General features: G+C 41.4%; 1 protein-coding gene across 1 annotated transcript in view; it reads right to left on the bottom strand.

Moving 5' to 3' along the window:
• Window positions 1-2792: 2792 nt before the first annotated feature.
• prmt3 (protein arginine methyltransferase 3) overlaps window positions 2793-16516 on the bottom strand; it is a 65334-nt gene continuing 51610 nt past the window's right edge. The window contains exons 14-16 of the mRNA XM_044030656.1: window positions 10761-10811; window positions 10160-10247; window positions 2793-3029 (exon numbers count right to left, since the gene is read on the bottom strand). Of these exons, the coding sequence (XP_043886591.1) occupies window positions 2920-3029; window positions 10160-10247; window positions 10761-10811 (249 nt within the window). The 3' untranslated portion in view covers window positions 2793-2919. The remainder of the gene's footprint in view (window positions 3030-10159; window positions 10248-10760; window positions 10812-16516) is intronic.

Here is a 16516-nt window from a genome sequence, read left to right as displayed (position 1 = left end):
AAATGTTATTACAGATGGGACATGTTCATCCTGACTACGCCCATGCAGACTTTTGATTCCAGGAAGTTGTAGACTATAAGTAAAAGTGACGGTCAAAGATTTTGTGCTAAAAATGGCCTTAACTATAAATAGTTTTTCCACTTGACGGGTTTTACGCACGGCGCACTCCAGGATCCATAGGTTACGTTTCTTTGTGCGTCATCGATAGCAGCAATGATGAAGTTAGAAAAAAAGTAGGCGAGGTCTGTGTATAGCTACTCGTTTGTTCAAGTCTTACGCAAGAAGGAGGTATAGTTTTTTTTTTTAACTTAACACAAATCACGTGTGTCAGGAGGAATCGGAGCCAATAACCACTGGAGCCTGGACTGAAAGCTGTGACAGCGGAGGGTGAAACAAGCTGGCATATACTGTAGATTGTGAAACACTGCATTGCGCAAATACCAATCCAAGTCCCAATTTAATCCGATAATTCTAACACAATTCCCAAGGATGTAAACCGTAAAAAACAGGGCAGAAAACAAGTGTCTCAGCATATGTAATGAACAACTGTTTTTAACATTAAAGGCCTTCGGAGACCGTCACGCAGCGAGATGAGCGGGGGCGACACACACGCGTGGATTAAACGAGACACAGACTCAAGGAAATTTAGTATAAAATGATACATTTGACACAACAGCAGAATGTTCTGATCACAAACTGTACTAATTTCACATTTGCAGTCCGATATATATGTTGAACAAAAACAATGAGCGTCAACTGTGTTATTTTCCTAAAACATGATCAGCTGCAGAAGTCTATTTCTTTTAGCTCGCTCTTTTTTTTGGACATTGGCTTTTTAAATGATGTTGGCACTTAATTGTACGCCACAACTATTCAGTCATTTGATACAAGGCAGGATAATAGCCTACGAAGAAATATGCAACATTATAATTTAAATATAATTTTAAGCTCAATGTTTAGACATTTTATAAATTAAAAACATTCCGAATTTAAACACACTAATGTGTACGTTCTTATTACAAGCACGTACAGCTTTGACACACAGTGACAGGAGTCCCACTCCCGTGAAAACATGGACGTGTCCACTTTAACACGTGCGTGTGGACGTGCGCTCCAGATAAGAGTGTGCAGGGAGGGCGTCTCCCGCTCTGCGCCGCCTTCACTTTAATTACATTGTCAACAGAGAATAATTGTAATTGATTTCTGCTCCTCTGTCAGACTCCGCTGATCAGACACACGCACACAGACACACTCTGGATCATAGCAACACTTGTCATTTAGTCTCATCAAGATTTCTTTCCCCGGGCGCCACTCAGTGTGGCAGCCCACTGCTCCTAATTCTAGGATGGGTCAAATGCAGAGTACAGAATACTTTCCCTAAGGGGATTAATAAAAATTCAATTCAATTCTTCAATTCTTCTTTCTGAGAAAAAAAAATGTTTCAAACAAAGTAGGACGAGGACGCGGTTTGCGCAGGTTTACGCAGCAAATCAAAGGCCACGTGTGTGTGAGGAATGTGTCTTGGTGGACATAAGTTGACTGTCAGTTCAAGGCTTGTATCGGCACCAGACAAATATTCCTATCAAAAGAGCTATGCTCCACCAACCGTCTAACGGTGGTGGAGGAGGAGAAGGAGAAGGGTGAGTCTCTGGGTGTCTCCTCGTGCTCGTTAATTACGCGAGCGTGTGTAATTAATTGATCACTCCCACTGTCGCCTGAGTGATAAGAAGCTGCATCCATCTGAGCCGCCTGGAAAGCAGTGATTCAGCGGAGGTCAACCAGAGGCCCAAGGCTCCCGTCATCATCATCATCATCATCATCAGACCTATTTACACACCCAAAAGGAAACCTGTAATACCTCAGCGTTTATGCACACATTGCTCATCTAAAAGCACGTGTCTGAAGTATTTCAACTTTTCAAATAAAAAACAGTTTTCCTAAAGTGCTATAAAGAGTTTTGTTTTTAGAAGTCAAGAGAGATGTTTAACCAAAGTATCCTAAACAGAGACATCTCAAACATTACAAAATCAACTGCTAATTATTCATATATTATTTTCTTAATTTCAAGTCAAACAAAATTACATCATCATCCTTTAATAGTTTGAAAACTGGTCCAATCGAAGCAAATGGAACTGAACAAAAATGGACTGTGGTTAAAGAGTTGAGAAGACACAGTCCAGTGAAATGTTTCCTTTCAGACTGAACACACACAAACACACACACTTCATTCACAGTGAGGATCAGCCAAAATGTTCTCACTCAGTATGGTTTACATGATTTGTGGTCCTCACAAAGTGACAAATACAAGAACACACAGACTCTTTCCTGGTGCACTTTTTCATATCACACATGACAGACTGCACCTCCTTTTCTTCCTCCTCCTCACAGTCCAGGATTCATCATCTCAGAGAAGGAAAAAAAAAAACATTTCATTGTTAGCAGAATTGCTCATTGAAGTATGTATCAGCCTTTTTAAGACTTAAATTCAAAACATTTAATCCCACTAAACTCATGGAAGATGGATGATGGCCCAAACTCAAATTAGGACAATTAGGAGGAGAATGTGGATGGAAATTAAGGAAAATACTTGGATCTTGTGTCTTTTTAATTGAATTGGACATTTCAATGGGAACACACTGTAGTAGTGCATGATGAGATGCAGCTTTGCAGGACTGAAAACTGGGCTAAACTGGATTTCAATTTGTTGTCACCTACAAATCACTAAAATAAGAGCCCAGGAGAGTTTGATCACGTAAAGTTAAAGTAAATGCACAGAAAAGGAGGAAACCCCATTCTTTCTATTTTTTATTACAAGACACATACAGAAATTATAACATTTGATATCACACAACTTGTGAATTCATGAATGTTCAATTAAAATGTACTACATTTGCTGAACGTTGTATGATGATAAGGATGTTACTGCAGACTGTACGTTTGCTTCCTGTCTCGGAGTTCAAAGGTGACTAGCAGTGAGCGAGGATCTTTCTTGTTCTTACGCACGGTGATCTTTCCATGGAGCTCCTCCCCTAATAAAAAGAACAAGGAGAGAAAGACAAATATCAATGTCACTGCATGTTTGTTTGTTTTACACAGCACAGTCACCTTACTGGGCAGTTCCTCTTCCTGGCTTTCAAGGTGCTGGATTTCCCGGTCAAAGCTTCGCCAAACACATGTACATTCGAGATGGATTTGAGTCAATATTTTGGACAATGACAACACAATAATTACAATATTGTATTCACCTTTGAAGCAAAAATCTGATTAATTTAGCCAATAAAATACAAGAATGTAGAGTGCAGACTGCAAATAAGACCACGGTGATGAACATGACTCGAATCAACGATTGTCAAACACAATAGTGTAATGACAAATTATGGAACATGTAAAGTTGTAGGTAAACTGCCTCACACTTCTTCCTCTATGTGGTTTCTTTTTTAGGTGCCCTGAGGAGAAAATAAAATTCTTCTTTATGTGATTTAGCCCCAACAGACAGCCACACTACATTATTACCATAATTCCTATGCCTCCATATCAGACTTCAAAAACATCAAAAAGGCAGAAAACAATTTCACTGAGTCAGACATTGATTAGTGTGTTCATAAAAAAATGGGAAATGAATAACTGCACATAAAACGAAATCTTTCTGACGCCCTGCAGCAGTACAGTGCTGCTGAGCTCAGGCCTCTGCAGCATGAACGCAGATGCACTGGCGCTTATAGAAATGATGATGTGTGGAAAAGGAATGTGGTTTAATGCATGTTAAGAAGCAAGACTGTAGTGCGTGTGTGCATGTGCGTGAACACACCCGCTGAAATCTCCAGATGGCAGCAGCGAGGAGGCGCGTTTACAGTATGATGCACTAGCGATTGGGAGGTCGGGCAAAGATACTGATGATTATGATGCATAATCACTCTGATTATCTTTATGTTTGACTGCTGGAGGTAAATGAATGTTTATCCAAATGGCAAACAAGTCCCCCCTCCTCTCCGTGTGCCACACACTCCTCATTGCTGGAGGTGAGAGGAGGACAAGGAGGGAAAATGCTGACTGGCGCTTTTCTTTGGCTAAACATCCACCATTACTACTGCTGTCACATTTCACTTGCTACCATGGCAACGGCTGGTGCCGTACTCTGGGTCTGTCACTCCACTGCAGGCAGGACAGACACGGCCACAGCCTTTATGCTGTGTGTGCACAGAGCAGAGGAAATAACAAGAGAAAAAAAGCACATCAAAGAAACATTTCAAACAGTGTTTAAATCCTCAAAATATATACAACGTCATCAAGCTTCACTCAATCTACTTCAGTTCTTATTCTGAGGCCCTATCCACATGGAAACATAATGGAAGGGAAACAATCTTTTTTGGTGGTACGCTGTAGTACATATGCAAGTGGGAGAGAGAGTGAGATTGTGAACACACCGTGCAGAGTCACAGTCAAAAAAGAGTTAAGGATGCACAGTGAAATTGTGTGGAACAATTTGTGTTGTTCATTCAGGTAAAAATAGTGATCTAGTGATATGCAGCGCCTTTTCAGGCTGCTTTAGTTACATTTCATTGAAGTAGTAGGCAACACTGCAAAACAATCTTCAAACACAAGGATGACGACCTAGATAGGGACTACGTCATCATGGTTTTCCAGAAGTAGCACATTCATTGTCTACATGAAATCACAAGGGCGGCATTTTAAGATTTTCCCACTCAGGGACCCGTTTTCAAAAAAATACCATTTCAGTTTGTGATAATAAAAAACCTATGCAGATTCTTACCATCCACATCTGATGGAGCTTGAGAGGATACGACAACAATAACAGGATAAACTGTCCAAATAGTGTGTGCAAGAGGAATCAAAGGTGAAAACTCTGCCAAAGGGAATAATGGAACAAAAGAAAAGAAAGAAGTAAATACATATGTTAATAAGAGATTTCGGGTTTTGAGTTAGAGGTTTAGTATCTAAATCTAGTGTAGACTACTGAACAAAAATCACCCAAACTTTTAGTTTGGCCACCACCTGAAAACTAGAACAGGTGTTGGTTGAATTAAATATTAGAACATTAGAACATTGATGAAGTGTGAGTTTGCTGTCAGACACTAACAGACAACACCCTTTATAATGACTTTACCAGTAAAAAGCAACAGAGATAACACAAACCAGACATGTTTTTTATTTTAGATACTTTATTAATCCCTTTAGGGAAATTATTCTCTGCATTTTCACCCATCCTAGAATTAGGAGCAGTGGGCTGCCACACTGAGTAGCGCCCGGGGAGCAATGGGGATTGGGTACCTTGCTCAGGGGTACCCCAGCCCTTTTGACCTGGTGGGGACTTGAACCGGCGACCTTCCGGTTACAAGCCAAGTTCCCTCTCCACTTGGCCACAGGCTGCCGTTTTAGTGACCTTTCCTATTTTCCTGTTACCGCTGAGGTGCCTCGTGTCTGTGGTGTTGACCATTGGCTCAGCTGCTGTTCCCTACAGCACATTTTTTTCCTGCCCTGCAACATTTCTATCTGTTGGCTACAGTTTACTTGATGCCCCTGGAGGTCACATTAATTCACAGTGTATAATCACAGCACTGATTAGTGTCTTTTAACCTGAGGTTAAATATATTTTAGTGACCGTGAAGTAGTTCCCTGGCTCTACAGACTCAGGACCTGTCCACACAGAAACAAGTCTCAGGCCTCTCCACTGACTCTATTCTATGAGGTTTGATGTAAGCTTGGCTAACAGTCACAGACTTGTACTGAAACCCGTCCAGTGTTGTCATGGCTGCATGCTACATCATTTCTTTTCAGTGATGGGCATGACAATTATATTCTCATCCTGCATAACATGTGGATATCAAGTGTTTCTTTCAATGTCCATAAAAATACAGACCAAAAAAATACATCTACTCAATGGTCTCTAATTTGCTTTCACTTACTTTGTAGGAAATGACACAAGGGGCCACACTTTTTTTTAACTGTAATCTGGTAACAGCAACAGAGCCTGGTGCTCATGAGAGGCAGCAGATCGCTGTAGTCAAACTCATGTTGGCAAAGTCCAAAAAAAAAGGTCAAAGGCATAATTGCTTAACCTTTTGTAACATTTTCTTAAAATATAACTGACAGAGGGAGAGAGAGAGGTCTCGGACAAAAGAGGAAAATAACCTTGCAGCAAACTAATCCCTAATGTTTCAGATCAAAGTATTTTAACCTACAAACAACCAGAGGCAGAGTATCCGTTCAGTCGTGATGCAACTATAGATGCTCTGATGTAATCAGTCAAGACCAGACTCCCCATGGAAAAGGGCCTCGGTGCCTTCAGTAAACTGGCCACAGATTCGGGAAGAAGGAGCTAACCATGTGTGTAAATGAGCCGAGGAATGGAGCAAGGCTTTCACTACAATGTCGTACATCAACATGCCAGTGTCATTAAGCACAACCAAGCCCACAGAAACAGCCTATCTCAGCCCAACACAGCCTTACTCCATGAAATTAGGACTCGCGTTAGTGATTCATTTAAACTGCTGTTATTTAGCAGTTCCAAAAAGCACGAGTGGACAAAGCTGCAGTACTTTGGTACTCAAGCTCATCTTTACAGTTTTTACAGATTTACAGAAAATATCCACTTTGGAAGGACTGGCTTAAACTAATACCTAATAATCTCCTGAGTGGCACATTTTTATTTTTATGAATAAATAAGTACAGAGAAATCCTCAAAGACAAAAAATAAAGAGGTACTCCATAGTCCCCCTATAACAGCTGACTTCCACATTTGACCCCTTCCTGATGCTGCAGTGATTCTAATAGCCACATTTCAGGCCCATGACTTTGACATCCTTCTTATTGTCCCAATCTTCCCTTATTTAATGTGTTTTTGCTCCACAGCATCTGAGAGCACAACTAAGAAATAGAGGTGATGGGGTGGATATTGCAAGCACCAGTCCGCTAGCACAAATCTAAGCCATAGTTTGAGTTACAGCCCCGGATAACTCAAAGCTGCTGCTGCTGGACAGTTCAAGGACCTTCAGAGTTCAGATGGGGGGTGGGGGCATTGAGAGGAGGTGGTGTTTCAACTGAGCCTGGACAGACGACAGCAGGAGAAAGATTTAGAAGAAGTACAGCATCTGAGCAGAAGAGATGGGTCATGGAAGTGGGCTGGAACAAAGACCCTCTGAATATCTAATTAAAGTCCAAACAAGAATGAACACCCATGTTTTGGCTGCTTTAAGAGACTTTCTGCACAGGTAACTCAGGCATCGCCTCGCTTTGAGGACCACTGAGTGTGACCTCCTTTTTTCCAATAAACATTAAGTAGGTAAAATTGTGGGAAAAAGGGACCTTCCTCTTCAATACATGAGCTTCACAAACAAAGCAGAGCATGACAAATGATTCGCTATTTAATTTATTATGCTGCCATGCAGGAGGATGTTTTGTTCCAGCTTGCTGCATACGTTTTCTCTCTTTTCCCCAGGCACCTCCCCCCAGAAGCGAAGCCACAGAGTTAATTACTGCTGCACACATACAAACACATCAAATAGGATTAGGTATTTGTCACAGTAAATCACCTCAGATAGAGTCAGTATTAAAACAAACCACTGGATGTTGATACCTGGGCCTGCAGAAAATAAGAGTAGCAGGTACTTCTACGACGTTAACACCCAGAAAGAGAGGCTGTGTGAGAGTTTTGTTTTCTGCAAGGTGACTTTAATTTTCTCTTAAAACAAGAGGGGGACTATAGAACTTAAGTATGTGAGAACACTTGTGAATTTGAGTGTGTGAAGGAGTGGTGTGTGTTGTAAAGTGCACCACAGGAGCATAGCAGGCAGCCGGTGAATGTTGTTAAAAAGTCAATTTTTGGTTTACAGCCACTGGAAGAGGCTGGGGACCATCAGGGTGGCAGAGTACAGTGAGCACATTAATAACCTGCAGCTCTCTGTCTCTCTCTCACTTACTCATTCTCTTTTTTATCTTTTCTTCTTACTTTCTGAACTTTCTGTTCAAACTGTTCGGTTCACATGTTCAACAAGACACAGCTACAATAGCAGACATTTAAGCATATCATTATGTTATCAGTTTAAGTATGCACAATATTATTGGCTTTAATTCAAACACCAATATCAGACTGCCACCTCCCTGACTTATATGCTGGTACCCTCACCAACTATTTTTTATGTTTGTTCATTTGTACAATGAAGAAAAAATACATCTGCTGCAACATGAACATGTAAAATACGATTGTTAATTTCTCAACAGGAGAGACTAAATGTAGGTAGGCAAAGGGAAAAACTATAAATCATTATCGGTCATCGGCCCAAGCACTCCCACTATATCGGCATGTACAGGCCTTGTGTACTTGAATAGTCTATGGACGCACCTCTGAAACTGAGCTAAAATGCTCATCTATGTGCAGATTGTTTTCATCGGAAAATGCAGTAAAAAAATTCAAATGTAGCAGATTAAAATGTTCCGTAGCTCCTAGCACATGTGAACATGTATGTGTGCGTCACTGTGCCAGTTATACCTAGAGGCCATAACCGGGGGCTTTGTACTGCTTTGCTGAGAAACAAGGAAAAAACACAGCATGAAAATGTATTATTATGGTATGTGTGTGAATAAATTTAACATTTCACCCCAATTTAAAGGAATAACACAATTCTTTTTAATATGTCAATATCCCTCCTTTGTTGTCACGGTGGTGATTACAGTGAAAACACACTAATAGAATATCAGCAGCAGGTATTTGACTGGGCTTCAGTGCCTTGTGGTGTGATAATGCAAAGGGATACAATTCCTCATTTTCATCACACTCCTGAGCTCCATCCTGCACCTGCATTCATCATGTTACTGTGCTCTTTCATTGTGGTGTTTAATTTAATTTGCCACTTGTCACACAAACATGCATGCAGGGTGTCCTGCACCAGATCGTCAAAGGAAATCTGTCTTTGTTTCGCCTCTGCGGTTTCCTATACCTGTGTGTGCTGTTAGTATAATGTCGCCCTGAGCTCTCCGTTTCTGCTGTGTTTATCCGACTCAGCGGAGCACAAATCCTGAGATAGGATTTGGGCAGCGTCAGAGGTTTTGACATTCTTATCATCTAGACTGTTGCCAGGGCAGCGAGAGCATGGCTAGGGGTTTGCCAGACATCAAGCTCCTCCACTCCTCTGCAGGTCATTTATTACAGTAGCCTCTATCTGATATGCAGCAAGCAAGAGGACAGCCAGCACCATGGCTCATCCATCCCCACATCAGCAGGCATATCCATGATTTCCTTTATGATAATTCAAACAACTGGTTGTGTTTGAGGCAGTAATAGGATCATTCACACAATATACAGTCTATACTAACTGATCACATAAGATGCAAGTACTGGTTGTTGTGGTTTGTTTTTTTTCATTTGGGTTGCTGTAAGAATATGGTGGTACAACTATTGACCATGATTGAAAATGAACACACTTGCTTTAAATAGATAGAAATGGCTTATCCAAAGCTACAAAAATGTAATGATTTTTCAGGAGCACCAGTTCTACTAACAAAAAAATGTTTGCTATTTTTTATTTTTTTTTTTAAATGGTGCATTAATTTTTGATTAGATTTTCTGTAGTGTCACTGCTGTTTGGTCCCATTACTAGGGTTACACAAATATTCATGCTCAAGTTACTTCACACAAGTAATGTTTGCAGGTGTTTCAACATGTAGAAAGTTATTTCTGAGAACATATATGCCTGTGCTAGTTAAAAACACTTGTATCTGCTGATACAGTGATTCTATACATAGTTCACTGGTCATTTACAAAACACTCTTCTTGTTAATGTGTCATGATTCAGAGGCCTGTGACTCACTATCAGATGAAGTTTTACATGCTGTCTCTGATGGCTGAATGTGATTTGTTTTGATCCTTTGCTGTCTCTGTAGGTGACAGATAACGGGTGTCAGCAAGCCTGACTACATCTCCACCACAGACAGATTACCTGCCACAGCTCACTATAAAGCACCGCTGCCGTCCACAGGAGGAAAATAAAACCATGTGCAAATGTGAAGCTAAATCAAATACAAAAACTGAACTTATGTAAACATGCAAATGGCAGTTGACTTGAGAATGATCAAAAGAAAGCCAGATGTTGTCCTAAATATCCAATCTACAGTGCTCTGCAGAGTGTTCTGTGTGATCACTGACCTGCTTGGACATAAATGGGCTTCTCCAGCAGGAAAACTGTCTGTTTCCAATGTGTCTTTGTGACTTGGGGACCTGTGGAGAACATCACCTGGTGCAATAATAATATAAAAAGGAAGAAAAATAAGAGTAAGATGGTCAGCAAAAACAACTTCTGGGTGATTAGGGGCATAAATCTTGTTATAATCAGTTTAAACTATTAAAAACCATGTTGTCCATACAAAACAGTAAAGGTAAGGGTACAGTCCAGTTACAAAATGATGTGTTATATATACATATATATATACCACTTATCTTCAGTGTATTTATGTTACATTGTTACAGCTATAGCTCCCAGCAGAGCTGGTAATTTTCTGGACCATTCATAGCATGCACTGTGAATCTCAGGTACAATAGGAAGTGCAATCAAAAGGTGTCTGTGTTGCTCATAGAGCCTGGCATCGGCTTTTCCAACTGGCTGGCTCTGCTGGCTAAGTGCTTATATCAGCAGTTGACTAGGACGCCTGTCGATTGCCAGAGAACGCCTCAGGGAGGAGGAACATGGTAAAATGTGAACATAATTGAGTTTCTGTTAAATGGTTTGGCTGTTGCTGCCACTGCTTACCTTGTTGCTGCAGCCTTTGTCAAAGAAAATGTCAAAGTAGCCGACAACTGCCTGAAATGAAATATGAGAGGTGTGTTAGAATGTGACAGTACAATAAACCCCTGGATTTGTTTGACTACACTGCAACTCTGACATGCAGAGTTGAGAGAGAAGCGGGAGGCAGAACAAGTCGCAGGGTTATAATGAGCAAAATAAACTCAATGAGCTGCTGTGATCAGGAATACAGTAGGAAACATTATTCTGTTGTTTCGCTGAGATGTTACCTTTTTACCAGCCATGCTCAGAATGCTCATTGGGTATCATATAAGCCCTGAGCTCCACTTCATTCAAACCAGCTCCCTCTCAAAACCAACTTGGTGTCTCATTTAGGCTGAGTCAACAACACGTCACATGTGCTCGCTCCCACCTCATCTGGGAAACTTGTCACCGGACAAAAGAAATAAATTATGAGGCAGCCGCCTACAACATGGAGGCAATTTAGCTGACAATCATAAAAGAAATACAGCCTGCACATGAAATTAGCAAAGGTGGCTTTTTGGTGACTGTGTTGTGTGTTGCTGACTGTGTTGTGTGTTGCTGACTGTGTTGTGTGTTGCTGACTGTGTTGTGTGTTGGTGACTGTGTTGTGTGTTGACTGTGTTGTGTGTTGCTGACTGTGTTGTGTGTTGGTGACTGTGTTGTTTGCTGGTGTGTAGTGTGTTGCTGACTGTGTTGTGTGATGGTGATGGTGTAGTGTAGTGTGTTGCTGACTGTGTTGGTGATGGTGTAGTGTGTTGCTGACTGTATTGTGTGTTGGTGATTGTGTTGTGTGTTGGTAACTGTGTTGTGTGTTGGTGACTGTGTTGTTTGTTGGTGATGGTGTAGTGTGTTGGTGACGGTGTAGTGTGTTGGTGACTGTGTTGTGTGATGGTGTAGTGTGTTGCCGACTGTGTTGGTGATGGTGAAGTGTGTTGCTGACTGTGTTGTGTGTTGGTGATGGTGTAGTGTGTTGCTGACTGTGTTGTGTGTTGTGATGGTGTAGTGTGTTGCTGACTGTTTTGTGTGTTGGTGTGTGTTGGTGATGGTGTAGTGTGTTGGTGACGGTGTAGTGTGTTGTGACTGTGTTGTGTGATGGTGTAGTGTGTTGCTGACTGTGTTGGTGATGGTGAAGTGTGTTGCTGACTGTGTTGTGTGTTGGTGGTGTGTTGCTGACTGTGTTGTGTGTTGGTGATGGTGTAGTGTGTTGCTGACTGTTTTTTGTGTTGGTGACTGTGTTGTGTGTTTCTGACTGTGTTGTGTGTTGGTGACGGTGTAGTGTGTTGGTGACTGTGTTGTGTCTTGGTGACTGTGTTGTGTCTTGGTGATTGTGTTGCAAAAATATCAAAATCCCCAGCAAGAAAGACAAATCAAGTAATCGTAGGACTAGAGAGACTAGACCTATTAATTTCTCAGCTCTATCTACTGAAATGGTTTTCAATTGAAAATGGATTTTGAATTGAATTCTGATTCTGAAAGATTCACACCTCTGATAGACCGTATGCAAAAAATAAATGTAGTTCTCCGGTTCCCACTGCAGAGTCAATTGGGAAATACTAATATACTGTATGAGCTCCAGGGGGTGTCTCCAGTGGTTGCAAAAAAAACAACTGAGATAGGAAAATTAGCCTACTCACTCAATTAATAACAATCATTTTCTGGAGATCTGCCTTATTTGTTAGTTTCAAATCCTCTTTAAGAGAACATGGTGTCAATTTTGTTACAACCGAAACCAAAAATGAAAAAAGGAAGCATTTTTTAAGTGGCAGCAATGAGAACAACTTCCTTCCCTTCAGAGTAAAAGCCTCGATGTAAAATGATGTCCTGTCACCTGGTAAGGATTTGTAGAGCCATGGACACGAGTGAAAACCAATTCACATATCTAAAACAAACAAAAAGTCAAGGAAAGTCTGAGAGCCTGTAGGTGACCGTTGCCAGATATGTGAGGTAACCCACAACCCCCCCCCCAGGGCTTGCTTTCCTCCAATCCAATGCCCACCCCCACTAGAGGAAAAGAGGCACTCTATCAATCTCAGGAGCGCACTTGTAGGGGCAATGATGCAGAACTAATAGCTTTTAATCCTGACGCAGCTGACAACTTGGAGGCCAGCTCTCCAAGACAAAGAAGAGTACAATCAATGGAAGACAGGGAAACAGGAAAATAGAGGAATAGATGAGAGGAGGGGAAGAAACAAAAGAGGTAAGAACATGAAAACATACAGAAAAGGTTGAAAGACATGGAAGGTTAGTGGATCAAACCGGGGAGGAAGCAATACATTTTTTTTTTCTTATTTGTATGTGCTGAGCACCGTACTATTTGTTTACATCTTGTGTAAATGTCTGTCAAGCTTTATTTAAACATTTTTTCAAGTAAAACTGAGAGAGACTTTTTTCTACTAAAGATAATGAGCACTGCACACACATACACACGTGCAGGCTTGGTAATCATTACAGCGTCAGAAGTTGTGTTCAACACACTCCCTTAACAGGGGCTTCAATCAGACTTCATTGACACAGACAGGCAGGGGCGGAACCACTCACTCACAGCTAAACCACAAGAAAAGAACCCAAAGAGGATAAAAGAGCATGTCACCCCAATGCAATTATGGCTTTTAATGAACGTTACAGAGACACTCAGTGCCGAGGTAATTAGGAAATTAGTTGTAATTACTCATCAGGAAGAGAGGATTCACCTCTCGCAGCTATAGAGGCAGAGATCATCCTCGTAGAGTGCCACTGAAGACAACAAGCAAGATTGATTGTCACTTCGAGTTCTGCATTTGCCACTTTCACACTATAGCGAGATGGAACGAAAATTTTACCCAATTCAAGGGTATGTTGTCGATTTACACATCTAGCAGACATATGTAATATAGCTTTGTTAAAGTTATGGTTTCAATGCATCGTGGTCCTCAACAATATGCATATCTTTAGCTGCTATATGTTCTACTTCCTTTCCCACTTTTTACTTACTAACTTGGTCTGTGGTTTACTGTTAAGCAGGTGTACACTCCAACCTCTGATTTCAAAGGCCTATGAGAAAAATTTTCTTATTTTAATGGTAATATGAGAAATAGTGAGTGATGCAATCTTGAGTGTAATATCAGCCCTACTTATAAAATAAGGATAAACCTTAAAATGTTGGAGGACAAAGTGAGAGACTAGGAAAATAAATGGAAACTTAATAATAACAGACACATATATACACACACAAAAAGGACATAAGAATGAGAGCTTTTAATTTTCATCAGCGTTTAGCCTTGGGCCTCAACTCTGTCTGCGATAAGTGATGATAGTGGGCTTCTTGACGGCCCATGGAGGAGGCTCCGCAACACTGCAGCTCTCTGGCCCCCATTCTCCAGGAAGAGCAGTGGGAAAATTAATAATTATCATCATGGATAACACCAACAGGGAGCAATTCATCATCGCTTCCCTTTCGCCTGGCTGTGTGTCAGCAAGCCGCGTGTCCGGGCCAGATACTATTATACGACTGGGGGGGTGGGGGGAATGGGAGGGGCAGTGAGGGGGAGAAAGGGTGTGGGTGGGAGGGAAGAGTGTCTAATGCACTTTTGATGGGGTTTATCCAGGCGTAGACACTTCAAGCACGACCACATCACTGGCGGGTTGGTGTGAATGCCCCTCTTCTTCCACCTCCTGCGTCCCTCCTCCCTGCCTATTCACCCGACCGCTACTTCTCTGATGAGGTGGAGCATGCATCAGCCTCAGCTGCAACACACCTCCCATCAGTGTTCCTCATTCATTCATAACATCAGCCTCTCAGACAAACAACTGTACTGAAACAGTCGGAGACGGTCCAGAGGTCCAGAACCAAGCTGTGCAAAAGTAACTGTTATTAGCAGCATCACTGATCTTTGTTCAGGAAATTGAATCGAATCGAATAGAAAAAATGGACTTTAAGGGATATTTCAGGTGTTTTGACATGTGGTTGTATGAGGTATTGACACACTGTCAGCATCAAATTTGCTAGCATGCTGCAACGCACACCACCGTCACTGAGACCCAGCTAGGGCCATGAACCCTCGCCCTCACTGTTAACATGGCTGCCAGCAAAAAGATTAAATTGAAGTTTGTAAACTGCTCACTCTCCTGCACTAAAACCACCTAATACTAACAAGCTGAAGGGATAGAAGCAGACACAGTTCATTCAATAAATTGATTTCCAACCTGTAACTGTATAATGGGACGAGGGCAGTGGTCCAATTAAACAACTTCATCAAGCACAATCATAGCTCAGCTACTGAGTGGGAATGTGTATCCATTTCTCAGGCTCATGCTCAGCAACAGCTGCAGACTGAGCAAAGACAGTGCTGACATGGCTATTAGAAAAGGGCCTTGGTTCATGGAGGCTGCCATCTTCTGTCACAATGTTTCTACAGCAGCTTAAACTAGCCAGAATGTGTTTTTTTAGGTTTTCAAACAGAAGCTTTCTATGAAAATGAAAAACAGCTCAACCCACATAAACTAGATGCATAAACCAAGGAAGGAAGAGCGAGTGGGAGAGAATTGGTGGAGAAGGAGAATTTAAAATGGAGAGAACTTTATGGTATGTGAAGGTTACCATTGTTCACCGATTTTTGTCAGAAAGGGAGAGGTGGGAACAAATCCATGACAGTTGAACAGACTACAGCAAATATAAGTATGCATATGTAATGTCTAAAATCTGTGAACACATTTGATGTGTAAAATCAGTGCACTTCCCCTTTCACTTCTTTGCAAATATGAATTAGTGTCAAACCTTTGCTAACAGTAAACTGGACATACAGCTAAAATCACAGCTGTACTGATACACTGCAGTAAGTGGAATTGTCCCTCCACAACTGCCTTCTTCACATGCTCAAAATCATCCTTGAAGTTGACGAGTGTCTACCCTGACAGTTCAGAAGGCCACTCTCACCTCCAGCCCCCAGTATAATTTACATTTGATGGAAAGTAGGGTAGAGATGGATTGCAGAGACATTTTCCTCTGCAGCGCTACAGTAGCAATGTCAGCACAGTGAGACAGAGCTGTTAAAATTAATTACAGACAGAAACTTATTCTCTCCTGCCATGTCATCAGCATACATCACTTCCAGCCTTTAGAAGTGGCTGAGGCATATTTGTAACCTCTTTTACAGTTCAGGTAAATGGATCATAGAACTGTGAGGAATAAAAAGGCAAGGATGTGGATGCCATGATAGAGGTTCTGATCCAAGTTTGAAAGAAATTTTCAACATATGCTGATCTGTGTCTTCACACAATCTGTGGCATGATCTTTGCTCTGTCAACTCTGAGATTAGTGCCCTCACTAATCATGTATAGTAATTTTAATTTACCACAGGTGGACTCCAGTCAAGGTACAGAAAGATCTCAAAGATGATGAAGAGAACTGGGAGAGACAAAGTGTCTGAATACATATTTCAAATTGATGTGAGTCTTCATGCACTTTGTCATTCTGAATGTACAGTATATATCCTACAGTATTCTGCATGTGACTTCACAGTTTGCAGAGGCCGACATGACATATACAAGGCACAGCGCATGCGAAATGTAAAAGGGAGGCGAGGGGAGGAGGGATAAAATAAAGCAAGAGGATTTGTCTTGTGCGTGAACGGCACAGACGCAGGGGTTGTGCTGTTCATTTAATGCAAGGTTAGGCAAGCTGAGCTGATGAATGGACTGTCGACAAGAGAACAAAAGCAGGCGCTCTATCACTGGACTAGAGAAGCAGCAGCTCTTTGCCA

This window comes from Solea senegalensis, linkage group LG7 (genome assembly GCF_019176455.1).
Source record: "Solea senegalensis isolate Sse05_10M linkage group LG7, IFAPA_SoseM_1, whole genome shotgun sequence".
Lineage (NCBI taxonomy): Eukaryota > Metazoa > Chordata > Actinopteri > Pleuronectiformes > Soleidae > Solea > Solea senegalensis.
Note: the sequence above shows the minus strand (reverse complement) of the source record. Positions and strands in the feature narration are given on the sequence as shown.